Source organism: Callorhinus ursinus, unplaced genomic scaffold, assembly GCF_003265705.2.
Source record: "Callorhinus ursinus isolate GAN/ISIS: 27379988/994484 unplaced genomic scaffold, GSC_fseal_2.0 scaffold13, whole genome shotgun sequence".
NCBI lineage: Eukaryota > Metazoa > Chordata > Mammalia > Carnivora > Otariidae > Callorhinus > Callorhinus ursinus.
This window is the reverse complement of record NW_027397075.1, coordinates 3,759,351-3,786,151: the sequence shown is the minus strand read 5'-3', so window position 1 is coordinate 3,786,151 and position 26,801 is coordinate 3,759,351. Positions and strand designations below refer to the sequence as shown.

The following is a 26,801-nucleotide window of genomic DNA, read 5'->3' as shown; positions in this document are numbered from 1 at the left end:
TAAGTATCTGACTCTTGGTTTCAGCCCGGGTCATGAGCTCAGGGTTGTGAGATCGAGCCCTGTGTTGGGCTCCGCGCTCAGCATGGAGTCTGTTGTACCTCTTCCTCTGCTCCTCCCTCTGCTCTCTCTCATAAATAAGTAAAATCTTAAAAAAAAAAAAAAAAAGAGGACATAATTTCTTGCCACCAGTGACCACAGCTCATAATCAACTTAGGTCCCAGAGTTTCCCCCATGTATCACCCCAGGATTCCTCCATCCTACAAAAGACAAACCCTCCAATCCTATGGGTTTTAAAACAATGTTGGCCAAGAGGCTGAACATTTTTTTGTAGCCCCCTAATTGGGCTACATGTACCATGAAATTCAAAAATGGTAATGCTCTTTAATCTAGCAATTCTAGAAAGACTCTGAAAATCTATATAATCTAGAAAATATTTTCTAAATATAGGAAAAGCTTTACACACAAAGATGTCCAGAATAATCCTATGCAAAGAGCATTACCTGAAAATGGTCAGAGAAAATAAAAGAATGTGAACACTTTAATTGCCCAAAAGGGAAACAGTAGTTAAAATACCATACTGTCACTTGGAGTATTATGAAGATATTAAAAATAAACTGTACTTGGAAGAACTGTTGAAACAGCATATGTACCTGTTATAACACTAAGTGAAAAAAGCCAGACATAACCATGTAAAAACTCTTTGATTAAAGTCTGGGGAAAAAAAACGTCGACTGTGGTTGCCTTTGGGCAACTAAAAAAATAAACAAACACACACACACACAGCGTGCCTGGGAGGCTCAGTTGGTTAGGTGTCCAACTCTTGATTTCAGCTCAGGTCATGATCTCAGGGTTGTGAGACTGAGCCCCATGTCAGGCTCCACGCTGAGTATGGAGCCTACTTAAGATTCCCTCTCTCCCTCTCCCTTTACCGCCTGCCTGCGTGTGCGTGCGCTCTCTTATATATATATATTTTTCACACATACAGACACATATATATATCTAAAAATTAATATACCTTTATATATTTTCTGATAATGACAAAACAAGTGTATGTTTCTTTTCATTTGAAAAAAACTGCAGCTCAAGAAATGGGTCTACATACTATAAAGTTTCAGGACAGAACAAAACACAATTGCTTTAAAATATCCCACTGTATACCACATTACCTGATTACATAGGTACTGGCCCAGGCCAGGCCTAGCAGCGGCACTAAGATATATGACAGGTTTTTTGTTATATAACACATTGAAACCATCCACTACAAAGTCTTCGTAACGAGAATGAATAGCAAGCCTACAAATCTTTGCAAGTCCTTCTCTTTCTTCTTCGTGGAAATAAGCGCAGCCATTTTCATACCTGTTAAGAGACAGCCATATATCAGTATGGTCTTATCTTTGGTTATCCTGGAAGTAATTATTTTCTTAACCTAGAAATTGTCACCTAGAACAGTCAAAGGAAGATAGGAATCACCCTCATCTTAGATGGCTGACCACACCTCACAGCTGGAAGTTATAAAGAACAGAGGATGGGTACCTGGGTGGCTCAGTCTTAGCAGTTTCAGCCCTAAAACATCCAAAGTAAATAAAATTGTCAAAAATGCTAGGCAGCCTAACTTTTGCTTTCACTATTATGTGCCTGGGGCCGATTACTCTTCTTGGTCTGCTTTCTAGAAAAGGAGAGAGAATGTCAATTACAGGTGGTGGAATATTAGAACAGAAGAAAATTTCTCCTTTGCAATACAGTTAGGCAAACTTATACTCTTGCCAGGCCAAGCTCTTTCCCAACATCTGAAAGCGAGTCTCTCAAGTTAAATCTTACAGGGTTAGGGAAACATTCCTTTTCTTTAAAAGTAACAACATAAAAACAAAAATACCACTGGTCCTATGTCTTCCTCACCTGCTATAATTCCTTAATAATGCCAACATTATCACAGCATAAAACAAATTTCAAGTTCATAACACACTCAAATTCCTTATGGCAGCATTTCCCTTCTACTAAAGCACAAGCTAGTATTTGGATTAAAAATACCTGAAGCATTTTCCTACTCTATCTTCTATCAACATATGCCAAGCAGGAATCCTAAAAACAAGTAACTCTGACATTATCCAAACTATATGTGCTTATGTTCTTGGCTCTTGACATATGCTTATTCTTTTGCTCATTTAATCCTCGTAACAATACCATGACATAAATATTGTTCTCCCCATTTAATAGATGGGGAAACAGATATTCAGAGATTAAACAACCCTTCAGGAGGAAGGGGAAGAAGCAGACATGAACTTAGGTAGCATAGCTCCAGAAAACTGTGTCCAACTCATATATGTCCTTACCTGAAAATTCTGCATAGCCATAACGTAGTGTCTGAAAGTATCCTGGTCATAAGTTTTCTAAGCTTCTCTTTGTCCAGAGTCGAAATATAAGCTCCCAGACTATGCCCCAGCAAAGCTATATGACCTTGTTCTCCAATATTCTGGATTCTGTTAATCAAAATGAATTATGTTAAAAGAGTATTATTCAAAATACGAATAAAGCAATAAAACAAAACCTAAAGACACAGTATTTTCACAGAAATCTGTCAGACTTGAAATCCACTTAATGGCCTAGAAGGTAAAAATTCAGATAAACTTAAGAAATTTATGTATAGAAAGTACTGATAATCCGGGGAACAAAAAGATTTTAAAAATTCAAATCCTTATTTTTATTGAATATCTACTAAATATACAAACTGTGAATAATTTTCTCCCTTTTTTTTAATTAAATGCCAGCTTAAGAACTATGGAGCACAGTGCTGAGGTACACTGGGCAGAAAGTAATTTTTTCAGAGACTCATTAGATGAAGATCAATTCCCCACATGGAACAGCTGTTTATAACAATACAGCAAATTCAAGGGGAACCAGGTTTTTTTTTTTTTTTAATGATTTTATTTATTTGACAGAGAGAGACACAGCAAGAGAGGGAACACAAGCAGGGGGAGTGAGAGAGGGAGAAGCAGGCTTCCCGCGGAACAGGGAGCCCGATGTGGGGCTCGATCCCAGGACCCTAGGATCATGACCTGAGCCGAAGGCAGACGCTTAACGACTGAGCCACCCAGGCGCCCCCTGTCTGTCCTTTCTTACTGTAGCTTCCCACCAGCCTGGCCCCAGCAGGCCTGTGACCTGATTGCCTCCATAGCTCTCTGCTCTCCTTGCAGAGGGCACCGGTGGTCCTCTCCCACAGACCTCACTGGCTCCAGGAGGATCTCACTGGCATACCAGCCCAGGCCAGGCCATTGAACCCCTTGGAAGTGTGGCTATTGGTTCTCAGTCCTGCCCCCCACAAACCCATACTCCAATCACAGAGAACCTTCTGTTCTCTAAATTCCGCCATGGTTCTGCATCTTTGCCCAGGCTGTGTTTACATCCTGAAATATTCTCCCTGACACCCTGCCTTCTTACCCAGGCACGCACGGATCATTAACAGAATCGTGGAAATATGGATCGAATTTCTCCTGTGTGTGGTATGGAGTGGGGGAAAGGTGAGGGCACCAGGAGACAGAGGCTCTGGGTGGACAGACTCCAGCAGTTCCTTGCAACCCACAACCCGCCCCCCTCCAACACAAACACCTACGCACACACCACCCTCCAGGTCTTAGCTCCTTCTCTCTCCCAGCTATCTTCCGTACAGCACCTGGCGACCAAATTAGACAGACTCCGCTTCCAAGGTGTAGCTCACATGCCCCACGCTCCTCATGCTCTCCTTTCACCTGGTGCCCCCCGGATGGGTTTAGACCTCCCCAGGGCACTCAGAAAGCATGTTCGAATTCTGGCTGGCTCTGTGTCCTGGGGCCTCAGTTGTCCCACCATAGCTTGTCTCATCTATGCCTCATAATAGGAAAGAGTTCCAGCAGAACAAGGAAGCGGTTATTCAGAGAGGTTAAGTCAGTGGTTCAACGTCACACAGTGAATAAGAGATAGTCAGGACAGGTAACTTTGACAGTTTCCTTAATACCCAAATCCCAAGGCAGATTCTGGTTTCATGGAGCTCGGCTATAATACATTTTGGAGGCCCCCTTGTAAGTAAAAGACCATAAATTATGAATCTAAAATTATGGGGCTTTTGGGAAGGGTCAGTTCAGGAGGAGGGTCTTGAAGCTCAAGTTTCGGCCGGTAGGTCACAGACAGCGGCAGACTTTTTTATTTTTATTTATTTTTTTTTTAAAGATTTTATTTATTTATTTGAGAGAGAATGAGAGACAGAGAGCACGAGAGGGAAGAGGGTCAGAGGGAGAAGCAGACTCCCCGCTGAGCAGGGAGCCCAATGTGGGACTCGATCCCAGGACTCCAGGATCATGACCTGAGCCGAAGGCAGTCGCCCAACCAACTGAGCCACCCAGGCGCCCCAGACTTTTTTTTTTTTTAAAGATTTTATTTATTTATTCATGAGAGACAGAGAGAGAGAGAGAGAGAGAGAGGCAGAGGGAGAAGCAGGCTCCCAAGGAGCAGGGAGCCCGATGCGGGACTCGATCCCAGGACCCTGGGATCATGACCTGAGCCGAAGGCAGACGCCTAACCATCTGAGCCACCCAGGCGCCCCAGGTATTGTTTTATGCATAATTAAAATGGAAGGACTAATTTCCCTTATAAAGAGTAAGTGTAAATTGATAAGAATACAACCAAAAAATGAGATAGGATACCAGGCAAAGGATATTTCATAGTAAAGGAAATATAAACGGGCCTTAAAACATATTAAAAAGACACTTAACGTGATTCATAAGAAAAATGTAAACTAAAATTATGCTGACATATCATTTCTCACCTTGCAGCTTGGCAACAGTCCTTAAGTCTGCTAGGAGCCTTGCAGCCAAGGTGTGGGCAAAAAGATATTGTCATGCACTGCTGGTGGGGCTATAAACTGGCATAATTCCACGGAGGGAAGTTTGGCAATATCTATCAAAATTACAAATATACAAACTATCTGGCTCAGAAATCCCACTTTTAAGACTTTAATCTCCAGAAGCACTTGCTTATATGATAAATGACACATGTACAGAGTTACTGGCAGCAGCGTTTGCAACAATAAACCTGAACAGGAGACTAGTTAAATAAAATATGGTTCATTCATCCAAAGTAAAACTAAACAGCTCTCACAGGTGAAAGCTCCTTGTATACTGATAAATGATGAACTCTAAGACCTAACTCTCTAACAACATAGAGAGTATTTACATACTGGAGGGAACGTAGACTTTGCTTGTGTACACATACACATAAAGGATCTCTGAAGAATATAGGAGAACAAGCTCGGGAGGGGGTAGACTATGAAGGAAATGCCCCTTTTCATCCAAGGCCTCTGTAATTTTAGAATTCACATCAATTTTGGGTTCAGGTAACATATGCCATCACATCACTGAAAACTGCCTTTGTAGACTCTTTCTTTATCTTTTGAAATTTGAAAAAGGAGAATGATTACTTCTGTCCCCCCAAAATTAAATTTAAAACAATTAACCATGAAACTAAATAAATAGCTAAGTTAGATGAATAAAAATAAATGGATGATTCACAGACAACGTGGCCTGCCACCAACAGATTCGGCTGTGGCAATTCTTAGCAGTCCGAAGCGGAAGCATGAAGCACACAGCAGTATTCTCTGGTCCCTCTGCCAGCCCCTCTCTAAGACACGATGCCAGAGAAACTACAGGATTTAGTTTGAGTGCCTACCTTTTGCGAAATATGTTACCTACAATACAAAATACATTAAATGTCTCTCTGAAAAGGAAGAAATGAACACTGTTTTAACATCATACGTAACTGTGAATGAAACACAGCTCTGTTTTGGCAACTTGTAAGAATGCAATCACCGTTAAAAAAAAAAAATGCAATCACTTATCAAAATCAAGAACACATATACTTTCAAAGAACAGCTGCCAACCGTCCTGCATTACCGGGCACTCTGGGGCTCCTCATCTTCATCTCCGTGCATCAGGTTCTGTACTACCTGGAGGATGCTCACCATGTCTTGTCCGCTGCAGAAGAAGAAGAGAGCTGATGGACAGGTGGAAACAGCACACATTCCCCACCCCTCTATTTTCTTCACTTAAACCAGCCTTGATGAGGTTTTTTTTTTTTTTTAAGTGAGGAGCTGTAAGAATGTGCTAGAGATACACTAAACATCTTTTAAAAACAAACCTCAAATTAACTGAATTTTCCATATAACCATGTAATTATTAAATATTCTATGCAAACAGGAGATTGATTTCTGAAAATTTCACCAGTATTACTTCAGCACTACTTCTCGACCTGTTCATTTGAATCCAAGGAGAATATTTAATAAGCGTGTTAAAAGAACCAAAATAGTCTTTTTAAGATGCTGGAAGGTCACGGAAGGAGCAAGAATACTCCAGTGCCACTGGTGTGGCTAGTTTCCTTCCACGGAGGAGTCTTGTCTGCTGTTATAACAGACTTAAACATGTAATGCAAGCATTGTTTACTACCACCTCTTCCCCAAGCAGGGAAACTGGAGATCTGCTTAGAGTGCAAACAGATTTCCTTCTAACCCTTATTACGTGAGGGGTTGAAAACTTACAAGAATGTGAATAGCTAAAGTACTAAGCAACGGCAAGGCAGCTTGTAATAACTGTAATATAAAAATATTATCACTCCGTTAATGAGAATATGACTAATACAAAGTTCTCTTTGGAAAAAGCAGCACTGTCGAAACAATGCCCCAATACCCTTCCTCTCCAAGGTGCTGACCTTCATGTGAGAGGGGCTCTGGCCCTTGGACACTGTGGAGAGAGAGTGTGCACTAGTCACGTGACCTTGAGCCAGCTGCTCAAACTCCCTAAGCCCCTACACTACAGAATTTTGAGGACACCATCAGTGCATGAAACACGTTTAACGCCGTGCCTGGCAAAGCACTGTCTCAGATGTTGGTGTCAGCATTAAATGTAACTACTCCTGCTATGTGGCTTTATGCCCTCCCATTCTGAGAACTAGAGATGTTCCTGCTAGTATCTCTTGTAGGGAAACTTCTGTGGGATTAGTAGAACCCTTTCATTCCCTTCCGGAGGTGTGGGAAGAGGGGCCTGATAGGATCTGGTTCGTGCTCTCAGCTGCAGAACCCACTTCACATCCAAGGGCTTCAAATCAGCACCGTTAGGCTGCAAGCAGGAGTGCCCATCTTAAAATATTAGCATCTGGGTGTGTTAGATAGGACACTTATTGACACACTGTGGTCCTTCCTCAATACTTTTCTTTTGCACCTTGTATATATTCACATTCAGGTCAAAGGACAATTGAAGGGAGTTGTACTGTTTACCTATGCGCAGTTTCCTGGTTATAAAAAAAAAAAAAAAAAAGCTTGAGGGAAGCTGGGCTGGGACTTTAATTCCAGACTGAGGGCTAACATCTGGTGAACATTTTAGTTATATGGCTACTTCTTTTTCTGACATTCTCCCTGCTAGCTTAAACCACACACACTTGACAGATCTGCTTTAGTTGCCTAAATAAATAAATAAATAAATAAATAAATAAATAAATCACTCTGTGTAATGATCGAAGTTGACATTTTCATTTTACTGTATTATAAAAATGATACATCTTATCAAAATAACATATCTCTCACCATAAAGTGCAGTCTGCTGAATAGATTACAGGTTTCAAGGATGAACTAAGTATGACAGTCGAGTTATATAATTATAAGTTTGTGCATCGCTTTTGAGTCATGAGGTTGTTAAATTCTGAATGGGAAATTACATTAAATCCTGAATGAGAAAGGGGGAGAAGCAGGTAGATTCAGCATAATCAACAACCAGCCAATGGCATTCCGATTTTCTGATGTTACACGGCACAGGACTCTCAATTTGCTTTGTGCTTATCACAACTGAAATTATCAATCAATAATGGTTTGAAAATCTCGATTTAAAGAAAACACATACCCAACTAAAAGTATGTATCTTCACTGCCACCTACCTGCCTTGCAGTGGCCCCGGAATATCTCCTGATATCTTCTTTCCATTTTCCTCCTCTGTTCTTCTAATTTAAAGAAAATAAAAAACTATTTGTTCTATCTTACCAAATTTCTAACATTTGAACACGCAAACATGTGACGATGTTGCCTTTAAGCTCTTAGTAACTGATGTAGGATTTGAAACACATTTATCACATCTCTTCCCCCATCCCTGTTGCCCTAGTCCCCAGTCTGGGGTATAGTTTGAATTTCAGGAAAAGAACATGAAACAAGTAACACTTTTTTTTTTTTTTTAAAGATTATTTATTTATTCATGAGAGACAGAGAGAGAGAGAGAGGCAGAGGGAGAAGCAGGCTTCCCGCTGTGCGGGGAGCCCGATGCGGGACTCGATCCCAGGACCCCGGGATCATGACCTGAGCCGAAGGCAGACGCTTAACCATCTGAGCCACCCAGGCGCCCCGAAACAAGTAACACTTTAACCCATTTCTGGTTAGCTGATGCTCTATATAACCTAACATATACCAAGGAGTATTTATAGAATTCAAACAATGTATTAAGTAAATGAAACTCTTAACAGGCAGAACTGAAAATCAGAAAGTCCTGCCCCTCAATTTCAAAATCTTTTAATTACAAAGTACCTTCTACCCAAAACAAATACCATCTTTAAAGTCAGATGAAGCTAAGCTAAGCGTGACATTGTGAAACCAAGAGGTGTTTTTACCAGCAAGAAACCAGTGCCACCAGCTTCACAACAGGCTGAACACGTTTAATAGGGTCACTTCTGTTCCAGGCTCACCTCTGACTGTCCTCTAGCATCTTCACGGCCTCTTTCAAGTTTTTTCCCATCTCAGCTAATGTAGGGTCTGCTATCTGGGAAACAAATCAAAAAGATTAAATTGCAATAATCCTGTATTGCTTCTGCAATGTAATTCATCCAGAAAAATTAAACTGAAGTCCATTTTCTTCTGGATTTATTCTAAAACACATGGATTATAAAGTACATGTTTTAAAGGTTCTCTATTTTTGTTAAATTTTTTTAAAAGATTTATTTTAGGGAGAGGGATAGAGTGAGCATGCACAGATGGTGGGAGGGGCAGAGAAAGAGAGACAGAGAGACAGAGAGAATCCCAAACAGACTCCTTGCTGAGTACGGAGCCCAACATGGGGCTTAATCTCATGACCCGATATCATGACCTGAGCCAAAACCAAGAGTCAGACGCCTAACCAACTGACCCACCCAGGCGCCCCTAAAATACATTCGATTTTAAAATTCCGAAGTACAAACATGTAATGTAAAAAAAGTCCACCAGTCCTACTCCCCAGAGGAAGCCACACAAGTTTGATACGTATCTTTCCAAACTCACACCTTACCCCTATGAACCCCTGCAACTTGCATTTTTCTACTTTATAGTGAATATGGTTCCACGTCAGTATATATCCACTTCATTTGTAGTGAGTGGTAACACCATATTCCACTCTATGGATATTTCGTTATTTAACCAGTCTTGAATTAATGTTAGATTATTCCAGTTTTACATTCTTAGAAGCAAGGTTCAGAAAAGTATGTATAGTACGCTATTTGTTTTATTGCTGTAGTAGGCTGAAAAATGGCCTCCCAAAAGATATTCACATCACAATACCCTGGAACTTGTGAATGTTACCTTATATGGCAAAGTCCTTGCAGATGTGATTAAAGATCTAGAAATAGTGACATTACCCTGAATTGTCTAAATGTAGCTCTAAATGCAGTCACATGTATCCAGGTAAGAGAGAAGTAGGAGAGTGTACACACACACACACACACACACACACACACACGAGAAGGCTATGTGAAGACAGAGCAGAGGGAGATTTGAAGGTGCTGGTCTCAAAAACTGGAGTGATGGGGCCACAAACCAAGGAATAAGTGCTGGCAGGCAACATAAACTGGCACAAGAAAGGAAGGGACTCTCCCCTAGAACCTCTGGAGGGAGTTCAGCCCTGCTAACACCTTGATTTCAGCCCAGTGATACAGATTTCAAACTTCTAGCCTCCAGAACTGTGGGAAAATACATTTCTGTTGTCCTAAGGCACCCAGTTTGTGCTCATTTGTCACAGTAGCCAAAGGAAACTAATATCCCCATAAATATGGAAGTGATTCCATAAACTCTGGAAGCTTACACAGCTGGTCATGGTGACTGCCTCCAGAGAAGGGAACTGGAAGGATGGGCATCAGATGAGAGGGAGTCTTTTCAACTCACATCTTTTTGTTCTTTTTGGATTTTAGTACCAAGTATACTTCTAGCTCCCATTCAAAAGATAAATAAGACAAAAATTTTTAAAATCTTACAAAATTAAACACACAAACTCATTTTCCTTTCTTTCTTCTTAATCTCCCTAGCAATCTTAAGGCAGACAATCTGGTTGTCTCGAATCTCCATACAAGTTGGGTTATAAATAGTTGTGGAGACTTTCTTTTGTTCCCCTCTTACTCTTCAAGTGTATTTATGCTCTTTTCCCTTCAGACTGTTTACTGTACCCAATCTTACCTTATTAAGTGTACAATAGATTGTATTACAGTTAGTACTACAGTATATCCTCAAAAAAAATTTATTTTTAAAGAGGGGGAGAAGAGGAGAGAATCTTTTTTTTTTTTTTTTAATTTATTTGACAGAGAGACACAGGGAGAGAGGGAACGCAAGCAGGGGGAGTGGCAGAGGGAGAAGCAAGCTTCCTGCCAAGCAGGGAGCCCAATGTAGGACTCGATCCCAGGACCCTGAGATCAGGGCCTGAACCGAAGGCAGACGCTTAATGAATGAGCCACCCAGGTGCCCCAAGAAGAGAAAATCTTAAACCGGCTTCATGCCCAGTGCAGAGCCTGACAACCGGCTCAATCTCACAACGCTGTGATAAATGACCTGAGCCAAAATCAAGAGTTGGATACTTAACTGACAGAGCTACCCAGGCACCCCTCTCCTCAAAATCGTTTTTAAGAAATGCTACTCAGTTTATCCATGTAAGTATGGAAAAATGTTAACTTTAGGGATCTAGTCCAGGGATTTTCCACTTGTGTTCTTCTGAGTCTTAATACTCCCAGGAAGAACTTTGGGGAAGTGGGGTTGGGTAGGCAGCTAGGGCTTTTAGCTCCCTACCCCCCATTAAGGAGATCAGATCTGTTTTATAACAACAAGAGTTCTAACTTTCACTTGTAGAAGAAATCACTGAAAAGAAGAAAAAAAAAAGTATAGCATGTAAACCTCTGGTGTACCATTTGAGAAGTAAAGAAACTAAGAGAGGTAAAGTGACTGCCTAAGGTCACAAAGCTAATAGGTGACAGAGCGGTGCCAGAACCCTGGTTTCCTGACCCGTTTCTGACCTTTCTATTACATCACACAGACTCCCAAAACGGATTACAAAATAACCGCATAGCCACGTCCGATATGATTTTACACAAGACAGAAAAATTATTTTAAAACTGGTGTTTCCAATAAAATTCACAATTTAAATGTAACATGAGATGGGTTACAAAGCAATCTCAAATGGTCTCTGCGTTCTAAGTTAATGATTATGAGTAGGATGAGGAACAGATAATGGTCAAGAGAATGTATGTGAACTCCTCAGTCTAGTGGTCGTGTTCCTTATCATCCTCATCCCGTGACCCTCCAGCGTGTTCCCAATCACCGGGCCAAATAAAAAGATACACAGCTTTGCTTGATCAACCATACTTCCATGTTTCGTGCCTTTAACACTTTCCCTGTCTGAAACGTCCTGCCTTTTATCTCTCTAGCTATTAAATCCCAATTCGATACTTCCAAGAAACTTTGATGGATAAAACCATTTCATTCTCTTGTATTCTCTTTAGAGATATCAAAACCGTTTTGCTAAACCAAAGACTGTGGACCTGCTGCCTCATAAAAAGGATTTTATTTATGGGGGCAACAGAACAGAATACATGAAACTGGGGCCATTCTAATATGCAACTGCCATTTATCCTTATGATTCCTCAGTATCCTTTACTGTGAATTTAGAGATGATCTTTCTAGTATATTCTCTCCAATTAGATTATAAGCTTCCTGAAGCCAGTGATTCAGACTCCTACTAATTTTGACTGTTTTTGTAGTCAGCTTGATTCTTGGGCTGTCATGTTACCTCTGAAACCCCTTAGGAAGGCACAGTATAATGGGCATCAACCTACTGGCTCTAAGTGCAACACAGTTAACGTTTCCTATAGGACTGGAACACAGGTTTTCAGTTGAGAGTACACAAAATAGTTGACTTAGTTTAGAACTCACTTACGAACAATACTTATTTTTAAACACCAGAATTCACGTGTGATGGCAAGACGCTTACACTGTGAAAGGCAGGTGGAAAACACAGCTTCGAGTTCCCACATGGGAGTCTCTCTGTACAGAGCACGTGCTCAGTTGAGATGAATGGCTTACATTTAAATTGCTCTAGCTCCTCCTCTCTTTCAGGAAGTGAAGTCCAGGGTGGAGGAGGTGGCGGAAAGTGGGTGGCTAGGGAAAAATCACACTTAAACTTTCAGTAAATTAAATGTGAATATGATGGGTCTCCAAAGCCACACACCCTTCAAGGGCTTGTTAACTGGGTAAATCCAAAATATAAAATGTTATCCAGCTGCAGGATAATACTACATTCTGTCAAGGAACGCTCTAAGAAAAATGTATATTTGTTAATCGGTTCCTTAAAACTAAAAACCATGCCTCCACAGGCTTCTAGTGAGGGCAGCTATGATTATCTAATTCACATTTCTTTCCCTCAGTACCTGTTACAGTGCCAGACAAGGGCAGTTGTGTGGTAAATGTAATCAACAACAGCAGGGCAACAGCCAGACACAAATCTAAATGAATGAAAAATTAAATTTGTATAAAGATATCTATTACTCAGGGGACACCTGGGCGGCTCAGTTACGTGCCTGCCTTCAGCTCAGGTCATGATTCCAGGGTCCTGGGATTGAGCCCCACATCAGGCTCCTTGCTTAGCAAGGAGCCTGCTTTTCCCTCTCCCTCTGCCTGCTGCTCCTCCTGCTTGTGCGTTTGTGCTCTCTGACAAATAAAATCTTTAAAAAAATAGTAAATAAAAAAATAAAAGTAGACTGTTTAAAAAAAAGGTACCTATTATTCAATATTTAGATTGTTTTAGGATTTTGAAGGGAAAAAAACAGTATTCTGTGCTAGGTTCCTAGGAAGAACATCCTATCATTTTTTTAATTCCTTAGCACCAAGCACAGGATCTAGCACAGAAAAAGGGCTCAATGAGATTTGTGTTCCTTAATAATTACTGATAGTTACTGGACTGCTTACTATATTCCAGGCATTAGTCCAACTAATACTTTTATATGCATTACTTCCTGACTAACCCAAAGGCAGTTATTATGCTTTAGGGCCAGAATTTATTTTTTTTAATTCAATTAATTAACATAGTGTATTATTAGTTTCAGAAGTAGAGTTCAGTGATTCATCAGTCTTATATAATACCCAGTGCTCATTACATCATGTGCCCTCTTTACTGTCCATCACCCAGTTACCCCATCCCCCCACCTCCCTCTGCTCCAACTCTGTTTCCTATGATTAAGAGTCTCTTATGGTTTGTCTCCCTCTCTGATTTTATCTTGTTTTATTTTTCCCTCCCTTCCCCTATGATCCTGTTTTGTTCCTTAAATTCCACATATAAGTGAGATATGATACTTGTCTTTCTGACTGATTTATTTCGCTTAGCATTAATACCCTCTAGTTCCATCCACATCGTTGCAAATGGCAAGATTTCATTTTTTGATGGCTGAGTAGTAGTCCATTGTATATATATACCACATCTTCTTTACCCATTCATCTGTTGATGGACATCTAGGCTCTTTCTGTAGTTCCACTACTGTGGACATTGCTGCTATAAACATTGGGGTGTAGGGCCAGAATTTAAAACAAAGCCTGTGCTACCCTAAAACTAGTGCTCTTAACCCTAGGCAATACTGCTTTTCAATTTTATCAAATTAGTAAACAAAGCAACTCACACTTTGAAAAAGCCCTGTATTCAATAAAGACTCCCCCCACCTTTTTTAAGGTAGGTTCCATGTCCAGCATGGAGCCCAAGGCAGAACTTGAACTCATGACCCTGAGATCAAGACCTGAGCTGAGATCAAGAGTTGGATGCTTAACCAACTGAACCATCCAGGTGCCCCAGGTCTCACTTTAAAGATGATCCTTGCTTAATGTTTTCACCTAGATAAAAAGTATATCAAAAAGCTCTCCCTATTGGGAAAATTTCACAGTGTCAACTAGATAACCAAAAACTTACAATCAAAACAAGGACATTTTCAAGAGTGAAGGAGCACTATTAATAATTAAGCCATGACAACAGGTATGAGTGTGAGGTTTTCAGATGCTTTTCTAGGAAAGGGAGCAGGACGCCAATTCAGACTTCTGAGCTGGACACCCATGGCCCCTGCTCACCTTGGGTCCCTAAGCTTTAAAGAGGCTTGCAGCAATCATACTGTTAAAAAAAAAAAAAAAAACTAACCAAAACAGTGCAACAAACATTTACAGACTGTGTGTACCTAATCTCAAAACCACTATATGCTCATTACTGAGGATTCAGAGACAGCTATTAGACTGTTAGTCATTAGATTGTAAATTTATAAATTATATTTCAGTCATGGCTGATTTTGCTGTGTAATGAAGTGGATTCAGTATTTTTGCTTCAATTATATCTAACAAAGATGCGTGGTATGGCTTAATGCAATTTCAAGGCTAAGAACCATTCAATTGTACGGTAATTGTCACAGAACTGAAAGCTCATTTTGTAAAACAAGCTCCATTGTTCGTCATTTTATAAACATTTAAGAGCCATTTTTGTACTAGTTGATTTTCATAATTTTCAGTGTGGAATAGTAAAATATCCTGCCACTATCAGGAGAAGAAATATTACACCTGTAACGTTAAAACATCACCAATTAAGGTTCTCACAATTTAAATGTTGGAGAAAAAAAGAGTCAAATGCAAAGTAAAACAGTAAAAGAAGTCAGGGAGTAATTCCCAAGTTTTCTCAAAGCTAGTAGGAAGTTCTAAATTTATCTGGAATAGGGCTGCGTGGATTAACAAAAAAAATCACTTATTTTTGCTCTTGGCTAGAATTGTATCAATTCAGTATAAAGTAACACTGGCACTATTCCTACCCTTATTTGGAATACATCCTATTTACTGTTTTGTTCTCTTTCATTTTTTGAAAACTGCTGGTCATGACCTGCTAAGTTGATCTGACATCCCATATACAGGATGTAACCTGTAGGATGGCTGTTGGCAATTATTAACAATCAGATACAATCATTTGTTAATAAAGTTATTTACCAAGAAGTTGTTTATAAGAACTTTTTTTAAAGATATTTATTTATTTATTTATTTGACAGACAGAGACACAGCAAGAGAGGGAACACAAGCAGGGGGAGTGGGAGAGGGAGAAGCAGGCTTCCCGTGGAGTAGGGAGCCTGATGCGGGACTTGATCCCAGGATCCTGGGACCATGACCTGAGCCGAAAGCAGACACTTAACGACTGAGCCACCCAGGCGCCATATAAGAACCTTTCAAAAGTGGAAACTGCAGTAGGAAAAGAATCTTAAGGCATAAAATTTGGTAACTGTTGCCCTATAGTTACTTTTAAAATGTTTTCAGCTTTCAAGCATGCTTAATCAAGCTCTTGTATTTTTTTTTAAGATTTATTTATTTGAGAGAGGGAATGAGAGAGAGCACATTGAACCAAGTGTGACAACAAAAATCATATATTCATAAAATCATACTTTCACATGAATTAGGAAAAAAATAACACCTCGAACCCCGAATTCATAGATACTATTGTTTAGCAAAATCTAAGTTAAGGGGGGGGCAGATTATAGGAACAGAAAGCATATTTGGGATCCACTGAAAGAGGCACAAGGGAACTTTTAAGGGAGATGCAAATGTTCCATATCTTGATCATGCTGGTGGTTATAGGTCTGTATTTAACTGCCAAAACTCTAACTGTATCATTAAAGTGGTATTTTTATTACACATAAATTGTCCCTCAATTTTAAAAAGGTGGGTGAATTGATTTAAAGTTAATTCAGAAGAAATATTAAGCAAATAATAGTGCAAATGGTACACTGATACGGCAAAATTCAAAGATGGTACGAGTAACTGCTATTTGGGAAACACAGAGCTAACCCTTTAAAGAGAAGCAGCCCCCAGACAAGAGGGAAAAAGGAAGCCGAAAATGTATTTTAAAATACAAAAATCACAACATTCATCAATAGAAGTAAATGATACTGTAGTTTCTAGAAACTTTTTCAGGGGAGGAATGTTCATAATTGGGGAGTTCTAGGACTATTAACAAAGAAAAACTAAAGAATGTGAGAATACCAGCTGCTCACATTTGGAGAGAAGACTATGGTGTCATCAAATGCTAGTTTACAACATACGCATTAGACATGTTAAAAGAAAAAATCACCACCTGAGCGCCTGAGTGGCTAAGTCATTTAGGCATCTGCTTTCGGCTTGGGTCATGATTCTGAGGTCCTGAGATCGAGCCCCACATCAGGCTCCCTGCTCCGTGGGGAGTCTGCTTCTCCCTCTCCCTCTGCCCCCCCCCACCCTGCTGGTGCTCTCTCTTGCTCTCCCAAATAAACAAAAAACTTTAAAAAAAAATCACCACCTTTCTTTAATCGATCAAAGCAATCAGAAAAAGCTCTAAAATAGTTTTTTTTTAAGATTTTATTTATTTTTGAGAGCAAGCGAGAAAGAGAGAGAGAAAGCAAGAACCAGGGGAGGGGCAAAGAAGCAGACCTCCCCACTGAGCAGGCAGCCCAACTTGGACTCGATTCTGGGACTCCAGGATCATGACCTGAGCCAAAGGCAGCTGCTTAACTGACCGAGCCACCTAGGCGCTCCAAAATCCTGTGTTTCTAACATACCAATTTCTGTGGCCTTCCACATCTTTCTAAGCAAGGTGAATCTGGAGAGTGATACCAAGAAACTATCAACAACTCTCTCAAAATCATTTCTTTTTCTCCCCAGTGAAAACACTGATAGTGCCTATCTAGCACTAGTTCAACAAATACCCCCAATACTACACATCTCTGAGAAGCACACAGCAGCTGCGGCTCCAGGAACACAGCTGTTCCTTTCCTGTCAAGGACGAGAGAACATTTTTGACAGCGATTCTCTAGGAAGTTGATATAGTGCCTTGCAAACCTGGCCTGCCTTTTTGGACTCTCAATTTCTACATTTGTAAATACTTTTGCCTCATTTCAACAGAAAAGTTTTTCATTAAGAACTAGGCACTATTGTCTGTGTCTTCTAAGAACTGGATACTCTTGGAAATCTTATGCTTGAGTGTGTCTGTGAGAACATGAAGACATACTGTAATCACTGGCTCATTAAGTAGATTATATTCCCAGGTGAAGAGGGATACTCAAATCTTGCATAGGGCATTAGTATTTAATCTTACCAATTCATCAAGAGGAGAGGCAAAAAAGAACATATGGGGAAATGAAGAGGCAAAAATAGACGGCAGAGAAGAATCTGGTAGGAGGCAGCAGTTAGCTACATCAGATCAAACCTGTCACAGAAGCATGCAGGGGCTTAAAAATAAAGGGGGGGGGGGCAATTCAAATCACTCTCCTTAAGATATGTGTTGGGAATGCTAGGGATCCAAGTCTAAGTTTCAACAAATGTATTCCTAGAGACCACTCCTCTGGAGAATCAATTCATTCAGGCTTTATATATATTATGAATAAATGCTTCCCAACAACTACACAGATGGAAAAGTACCACACACCAGGCAAGCTCTATTTCTAAGACGTTTACTAGTTCATCTGGAATTACACACTTATTCTGGAACACAAAAAAATTGCCTACAGAAAAGCATGCTATCGTCACTTGAAAATAGAAGCCTTTCATTGAGATGTGCTTCTTATAGGGAGTACTTCCTAGGACTTGCTGGGGATGGAATCGGAAAGATAAAGATATCCATTATCCTCACCAAGATCACTCTAACCCACACTGAACTGGAACTCCGTAGGACTAACGCTGCTAGCCTTACTTTCTGAGGAAAGGAACCCAACGATTCTGAGGCCTTTGTGTGTTATCTATGCATCTTCAGACCTTTAGGGCTGTGCTGTGTGAAACTGCCTACATTCAACTGTTTTTAATGCACAAAACCCACAACTTAATAGGATTCCATCTAATACAATGTCCAGTCTTATAAGTCAGTCAGTCTCACTAGGATCCTGAGATCACTATAGCTAAATGTTCAATGTCATGGAGTTGCGTTTTATTTTAAGTAAGCTCCACGCCCAGCATGGAGCCCAAAATGGGGCTTGAACTCACGACCCTGAGATCGAGACCTGAGCTGAAATCGAGCTGGACACTCAACCCAACTGAGCCACCCAGGCACCCCATGGAGTTGCATTTTAAAGCGAGGGCTGTTTCTGCTTTTCCGCATACAGGAAGAAGGGTTATATTAGGAAAGTGTACTCTTCCCTCAGTCCTTTTAAACTCCGAATGCATTTTCCACAGAAATAAAAAGTGTACAGGGTCCCAGGCTAGACCTCAAGGACGATCCAACTTTAAGGCAACTAAATACTTAACATTTAATAAAGCAAAAAACAACTGCAATAACAGAAATCAAAACAAACAAAAAAATTAAAAATAATGAATATTTCCATTTTGAATATTGCTTGGAAAAAATAGATGTATGCTAGATTTTGGATATTTTCAAAGTGATTGGAGACATATTTTTTATATCTAATTTAACTTCAAAATGTGAAACAGGTTTCCTTTCCCTTATGTTCTACCAGCAATTAATATGAGGCACAATCATATTATAAAGTAAGCATTTACATTTCATTTACACTTTTAAAAAACTCTAGAAAAGACACGGTTCTGATATTCTACCTAAAGAATCTCTTCTACAAAAATCTTTCCTGGTTACTCAATTCCATGCATTCCCCATTTTTTCCTTAATACTTTTTACCCCACCTTGCTATACAAGGATTTGTCTAAACATGTATGCCCCTACCAGAACATAACCTCCTGCAAAGATCAGGTCTAATTCACTTCGTGTTTCTCTCAGCACTGGGCTCTGACCATAGCTGGCCTTCAATAAAAACTATAAATCAAAGCAGGCTACTGCTTTAGGTGAAAACAGCTGACATTAAACTCAGGCAACTCCTCTCTATAATTTTAACTCATAATCCTAGATATGGTGGCACACACACTGGACTGGGGATCATCAACAGCTCTGTCACTGATTGCCTCTACAATCTTGAATAAATCAAAAATCACCGAGGCCATAAATTTTTAGGATCAGGAACTTTGCACCATGTTTTCCCAGACACCCAGCATTTGATAATTGTTTACCACTTCAGCCACCGCACACCCCTATGCAAAACCCTTACTTTATGATGATATAGGGATCAGCTTTAAATGAATGATAAATTACAGGCTATCATTCCCATTCCCTTTTCTATGTAAGATCTACAAAGTCAGACCACAGAAAACGGTTATTTTTTTTTTCAAACATGTCTAATAGGTGTTCCTTTCATGAGCTTTTAAAATAAAAAACAGGAATTGAAATTCTGGTAGTCTTTATCAGTAATAATCAGGAATGTTCCAGTTATGCTCCTACTGCTCCTTGTAAGGATGAAAGAATTTTCCAAAATCAGGTCCAAAGGGCGGGTAGGAACTCCGCTCAGAAAGAGTACAAGAAAAAATAATGGGTAGGGTTGCAATTATTTCGAGCAGAAGCAGAGTCAAAGTTGCCTCTTGGAGAGACAAGAATTAAGAATACAACAAATAAACGAGCCCCATTCTACAGTGCTGCCCAAAATGGAAATGTTCTACATCTGCACTGTCCAGTAGTGCAGCCACAAGCCACACCATGACTGTCGAGCACTTGAAATGTGCCGAATGAGGAACTGAGTTTTAGATTTTACTTAATTTTAACGAACTAAATTTTTTTAAATAATATATTACGTTATTTTTATTTATTTATTTATTTGAGAGAGAGAGAGAGCACATGAGAGGGGGGAAGGTCAGAGAGAGAAGCAGACTCCCTACCGAGCAGGGAGCCCGATGCGGGACTCGATCCAGGGACTCCAGGATCATGACCTGAGCCGAAGGCAGTCGCTTAACCAACTGAGCCACCCAGGTGCCCTAACTAAATTTAAGGAGCCAAATGGGGCTAGCAGCTACCATACCGAACATGCAGCTACAGATTCCCTAAGTCTGTGGGTCTCAACCAGAGGCAGTTTCCCCAACCCCCAGGGAACAATTTCTTCATTTGATGACTTTGGTTCAGAAATGCTACTGGGAGAGGCCAGGGATGCTGCTCAACATTCTACAATGCACAGGACAGCTTCTCACAACAAGAGCATTATCCAGCCCAGAATGCCAGGAGGGCTGAGTTTAAGTTTACTCAAGGTTGGAATTAAAGTAAATGCAAACAAATTGCAATACACTTTGTCCAAATGTAATACCCAGGAAGAACGAGCTTTTCCAAGCAAGAGGAAAAGGTCTGGGCTGTTGTACAAGTTTATTTTTTTTTTTAATTTTTTTTAAAGATTTTATTTATTTATTTGAGAGCGAGAGAATGAGAGACAGCATGAGAGGGAGGAGAGTCAGAGGGAGAAGCAGACTCCCTGCTGAGCAGGGAGCCCGATGTGGGACTCGATCCCGGGACTCCAGGATCATGACCTGAGCCGAAGGCAGTCGCTTAACCAACTGAGCCACCCAGGCGCCCAGGGCTGTTGTACAAGTTTAAAGTGGCAGGTTTTTACTGAAAAGTGTATATAGGTTTGTTAACTTATTAAGATCTAAAGCATCAGAGTAATTACTTCCTGTGGCATTTTTTAAAAATTGATTATTAACGTAAGTAAACATTGTGAGACTATGCGACAGGGCCTTGTTCCTTATGAGCTGGACATAAGAGTATTGAGGGGCTGAGGCTCCTACATCTACTCTTCCAGTTTGAATGCGCTGCCCCTTCAATTGACCTGTCTTGGTTTCTTGAGACCTCCCTAAGTTCAGATACAACGGATAGTACTGTGAAAGAAAAGTAACCAAAGAAGACGGCTCTGTCATCGCACGTCTCCCATCTACATATTATCTAAAGAAAAAGCAAGAGTACAGGATATTTGGACCAAAGGAAATGTACTAACTGATTCTACTAAATGATGATGGACTACTACATTTTAGAGAGAGCGATTACTTGAAATTAGAGGATGGGAATCAAATAACATTGTGGTTTCTGTAGCTAGTATAAATTATGCAAGGATCAGTTTAAATGGGATCATTCAGAACTGCTCCAATAGTTTATATTTGCAATGTAGAATTTAGCCCAGAGGAGCCTATTCCTCAAAGAAACAGGAATAATGGACACAATTCAATGTTTTTACTTTGATTCAAACTATTTTTCAGAACATGAAATCCTCAACATTCATATTATAGCAATTCTTCCTTTTCTGCCCACTTAGCACCAACAGAAATTGTTCATTACATGTGAGGCCCTCTATTGCTACAGGGAATACAAAAATAAGACATAGTCTTAGTCCTGAAAAACTTACATTCAGAATTTCCACACTGGCCTAAGGCAGAAACTTCCAGCCCACACATTCTGAATTCCTCAAAGATCACTGCCATTTTTGTGAATGTTCCAGTCTTAAGCACTCTGGAGTTTCAGTACCTCTTCAGATCTTCATTTAGAGAGTTTATGATCTTTTATCATCAATTAACATTTATAGGGAGAAACCAGTATAACTGACTAGTTAAATGCCAGAAAAGTAATATTTAAAGTGGGATTCCAACCCACTCTGTTTTTGCAGATTTGCCTATAAAAAACTATTCTCGGAGGAAAGATCACGCCAGTTCTTTAGGTTTCTAACTGAAAAGACACAAAGCCCATCCTGTCTTATGAAACTGGACAGGAAACAACACTTGAAGGGGCAATCTTAGCATCATTTTATATTCAACTACTGGCGTTACACATATGATCTAGACCAGGGTTCTCAGCCTCAGCACGACTAACATTTTAAGCAGATATTCTCTGGTATGGAGGCTCTCCTGTGCAAGGTGGGATGTTTAGCAGCATCCTTGGCCTCTACCCACCAGGTGCCAGCAGCACTTCCCTATCCCCGCCCCCCACCCGTTGTGAAAACCAAAAAGGTCTCCAAACAAGTTGCCAAATGTCCCCTAGGGAACAAAACTGCAACCGTGGCTGAGAATCACTGACCCAGCCTGTAACTCAAAAGTACCACAAGGTAGACACTGTGTACTAATTAAAAACCTGGAAAAACTTCATTCCTAGCCATCAAAACATATAACGTTAAAAACATTTTTCTTTTCTGGACTGCCTTCCACCCAATTTATGAGAAACCTGAGGTGTAAGCTATACCACTGTGTGCACATGAAGATATCTGGCTGAACTGGTACAATTACTCCCTTCAACTTTCCAGTGACAAGGGAACCAATCTATAGCATATCCACACCGAAAAAAAACATGACAAAGTATGTCATTTCTGCCAGTTCAAAACCAAAACGAGACAATCTCAAAACACTAGCACTGCTCCCGAATTCTGCATGCACAAAAAAACGAAAACAAACAAAAAACAACGAAGAAAACCCACAAAAAAAAAAACCCAAAACCGGGTCTGCAGGAGCAGACTCCCAAGCTTGAAGAGGAAGAAGAACTTGGAGGGAAGGCAGAATGCCAGGTTCTGAAGACAGGTATCCATAAAGGGATCCAAACACTGGTTCTCACGTACGAGCCCTAAATCCGGGACAATTAGAATCCACTCCCTTTGCCATAGTCGTCAGCCAGGTACATACCGGGGATGCTTCCCCAAGGAAATCTAGAGGAAAGCGAGGCTATCAGGGGATTTCGGATTCCCCACCCCTCACCCCACGGAAAGGGGGAGCCACAAGCTGGGGAGTAGCAGCAACCCCCAAAACGCAATTCACCATCTACAGAAGACCCATCCCTTCTTGACCTGGGGGGGCGGGGGGGGTCCCTCACAGGTGTTCACAAACTACAGCATCAGAATCACGTGGGGGAACTTGTTAAACAGGCAGATCCCCGTCCCGCCCCCATGTGGGTCCGACCCGACGGCCGAAAATCGAGGTGTTTACCAAGGGCCCCAGGTGATTCCTATTCATGCTGAAGTTGGAAAACCACTGCTTCAACATTGTTTTCCCCCTAACTTGGAGACCACAGAAAACCTAACAGGCTTGCAGTTGGCTCCGAAACCACCGGGGCTTCTGTCCAGGCTCTTCTAGGGCCGTAAATGGTTAGCTCTGTCATCCGAAAGGGTGAGCCGAGCTCGGGCAGGCCCCAAGGTCGGCCCCGCGGCCCCCGCACTGGGCTCCGGGCAGAACCGGCCCGGCCTCTCCCGGCCCACGGGGACCCGAGGGACCGCCGGCCCCGTGACGTGACCAGGCCTCAGCCGCGAGCGCCCGGCCGGACGCCCTCGCGGCCAGGCCTCCTCAGGCAGGGCCAGTTAGCCCCCGGGCCCCTCCCCGGTCACAATGGTAGCTCGCGACTGGGAAACAGTCGCCCCAGAGCCGGGGGGCCCCCGGGCCACAGCGCCGCCCCCCAGCAGCCCGAGTACGGACCTTCTCCAGGGACGCGTCCATGGCTGAGGCGGCCGGCGGAGCCCTATGGAGGCTCCGCGGTCCCAGCGCTACTTCCGCCTCCCGCGGACCGCCGCGGTTTCCACGCTGGCAGCGCTGACGTCCCCCGCGGCCGCGGCCGGCGGGGCGGAGACGAGGAGGCGCTGCCGGGCGACGCCGCGGGGTGGGCAGTCTGCGGGTCTCAGGGAGGCGGGGCGGGGCCCCTCGGGGTGGGCGGGGCCCTCTGGGCTTCCGTACCTGGCCTTCACGCCGGCCAGCCCTAACGTTCTCAGGTGAGGGGGGGCGAGGCAGGGTGGAGCCGCTCCAAACTTCCAGAAGCCCGTCGCAGGCGTCGGGATAGACATATAATAACCGCAAGTGACCACTCCTGCGCTGAGAGGCTGGAAATGCTCGTGACGCACCTGTAGTTCCGGGCCTAGGCTTCCAAGTTTCCGCCACTGTCAACATCCCTCAGGAATGGAACAGGCCATGCTCCACGGAAGGGCGGGGCTGGCGAGCTTCCCCGCGCATGCGCAGGACCGGCAGTTTACTAGGTGCCGAGGGGTTTGCGGGGTGTTCAGGTATTAGGTTCCCAAGTGACGCGTGCTCAAAAAAGGGTGCGATCTGGGGTATTTGCCTCAGATCTTACCGCAGGATTCCAGACGGAAAAGACTTTGAGACAGCTGCTCCAGCTTCCTCCATTATGTCAAGCCATAATTATGACTTGTCAGGTGACAATAATAATAGCTGCTCCTGTTCCACTTTATACTGTAACAGCCCTATGATGGAGAGATCGTTGTCTATTTTCCCAATGCAAGTCTAGGTAGGATCCAGACCCAAGCACCCTGACTGCAGCGCCTGTCCGTTACACATACTGCCTCCATAACCGCTTCCATCCCTGCGGTATAATCATGATGTGTTTCTAACAAATGGGAGAGGGTATACATTTGCTTATTATATTCCTTTAATGAGGAAAACGTAAATAGACTAGTCTACCACGTTTGCAGCCAGAAAAATACTTCACCAAAGACCGATGACGTTAAAACCACAAAACCATCCCCTTTCTCTCCTGTGCACATCTCTTCTGAAATCTGCGTAAATGACTGGGTCACATTTTCAGTGTAGTAGTTACATGTTTTGTGCTATCTAACTTGTGTTTGGTAAATTGCCCAGTTATGTTAATAAAATCGTTTTCTACCAAAAGAAGCCTTGTGTGCCGGTTCATAGTGTACCATGGGAACTATTCAGATTCTCCAAAGAGTTCTGCAAACAGAAGGAAAGATAGATTTGTCTATTTATGTCTTCCAAGGTCTAACATTGAATGTACCTCTACTTGAGCAAAACAAATCACTTTTTCTAACTTATGAAAACGTTCAGGGAACCTGGCTGGCTCAGTCAGTTAAGCGTCTGCCTTCATCTCAGGTCATGATCCCAGGCTGCTGGGATAGAGTCCCCCATCTGGCTCCCTGCTGGGCGGGGAGCCTGCTTCACCCTCTCCCTCTGCTCGCCCCCTCCTGCTTGCTCTCACTGTCTAGTGCTCTCTCTCTCAAATAAATAAATAAAATCTTTTTAAAAAATTGAAAGAACTGTGCAGTGAACAACCACGTGCCCACTTTCTAGATGCTACAATGAACATGTCCCTATATTTGCTTTGTTTCATAAGCATCTATCCATCAATATGTCTTCTGTTTTGATACACTTCAAAGTTGCAGACATCAATATATTTCACCCCCGAAGATCTCAGCATGGATATCATTCAAAATTCATAATTTCTAAAGCCACCTCCAAGTATCTTTGCATTATATTACAAAGTAGATTCTACAAAACAAACTAGAGAGATGAAACTAACCTTTTCTATTCTAAAAGTAAACTTTAAAACATGAAAATTATTCCCCCATGAAAAAGTGGGAATAACTGGTTCGTTTAATATTTACCCAAATAGTGCTGGCTTTGGCAGCACATATGCTAATATTTACCCAAATATACTCGTTGGCTGCCCCCTTGGACAGTTATGTGCTAGAAATACAAAAATAAGATACTATCCCTGCCTTTAAGGAAACACTGTTTAGAGCAGGGGTTTTTACTTTGGGACCCAGGGGAAGGCCTGTGAAACTCCTGAAACTATACCCCAAATTTTGTATGTGAGTGCATTTGTCTGGGGAAAATGTATGGTCCATAACTTTCATTTTATACTCAAGTCTGTTAAAACCACTTGCCTGTGGATGGACAGATATATAAGCTGATAAATTATAACTCAGCATTCTATGAGCTAGTACAGACGTAAGAAAAAATATGGTAGGAAGCCAAAACATGAAATCACTCATTGTGAGAACATTTGGCTTATACGTGCTGATATAGACCTTTTCTTGATTAATAGGCAAAAAGCAAACCAAATAAAAAAAGTTTGTGGTTATTTTCCCCTTTGAGTCCATTCACATGATTTTTGTTGCATCCTGATTGATATTTACATAACCATATTGTAGATGTTGCCTTTAACCTGTAACTTTTTGAATCAACCAAGTGACACATATGGAAAATGTATTTATTATTCACCATGGCATTGTAAAATTAATAAATTACCAAAAAGTGAGAGGGAAGAAGCAAGGTGAGTAGGAATGTAAATGGAATCACGAATGTCTTCAACTTCATTTCAGAGTGTAAGTAAATACTCTTTAAAAGGGCTAAATCAAGATTCAAAATTTTAAGTGTAATATTTAAAGGCATAAAGAGTGTTCACTTTCATTTCTAGAAGAAATAAAATTAAGTGACAAAAATCAGGAGGCAGAGAGGATAGGAGAGCTGGTGCAAATGGCAATAAATTTCCCATTTTTCAGAGCAAGGAAACAATAGATTCTAAATTAAGAAACAGATACAAGGATTTTTTTTTACAAAATAAAAAGTGGAAGCTTCTATGGAATGGGAGTAGGAGTTCAGAGATGAGGGAAAAGAAATTGGCAATATCCTATTTTATATTCTTCTGCACTATCTGAATTTATAGCATTTGCATGCATTTCTCTTATGAAAAAAAAAGTTAAGTAAATTACCTATAAAAAATAGATTTCAATCATTTTTTAAACCTTACCCAGCAATTTCAGAGAGAAGTGTGCAATTCCTAAAGGCGACTTGAGGTGGCAACGCTGAGACCTTGCTTCATTAGTTTCGCTAAGTTCATGAACATAGTTTAAAAAAACAAAACAGGGTGCCTGGGTGGCTCAGTTGGTTAAGA

At 41.3% G+C, this 26,801-nt stretch overlaps 1 protein-coding gene and 1 non-coding gene across 5 annotated transcripts in view; both read right to left on the bottom strand.

Annotated features, from left to right (window-relative positions):
• Positions 1 to 24,049, bottom strand: part of PDXDC1 (pyridoxal dependent decarboxylase domain containing 1) — a 52,415-nt gene extending 28,366 nt beyond the window's left edge. Inside the window, exons 1-6 of one of the 4 annotated variants that reach the window (XM_073899465.1) lie at positions 23,998 to 24,049; positions 8,743 to 8,816; positions 7,948 to 8,010; positions 5,919 to 5,999; positions 2,331 to 2,477; positions 1,167 to 1,356 (exon numbers count right to left, since the gene is read on the bottom strand). In XM_073899465.1, coding sequence (XP_073755566.1) covers positions 1,167 to 1,356; positions 2,331 to 2,477; positions 5,919 to 5,999; positions 7,948 to 8,010; positions 8,743 to 8,792 — 531 coding nt within the window. In that variant the 5' untranslated portion in view covers positions 8,793 to 8,816; positions 23,998 to 24,049. The other 3 variants (XM_073899466.1, XM_025855604.2, XM_073899467.1) reach the window with 3 other exon arrangements.
• Positions 5,320 to 5,389, bottom strand: LOC112811534 (small nucleolar RNA SNORD45). The gene has a single exon (XR_003205088.1). It is a non-coding gene; the product is annotated as a small nucleolar RNA SNORD45 (small nucleolar RNA).
• Positions 24,050 to 26,801: the final 2,752 nt, after the last annotated feature.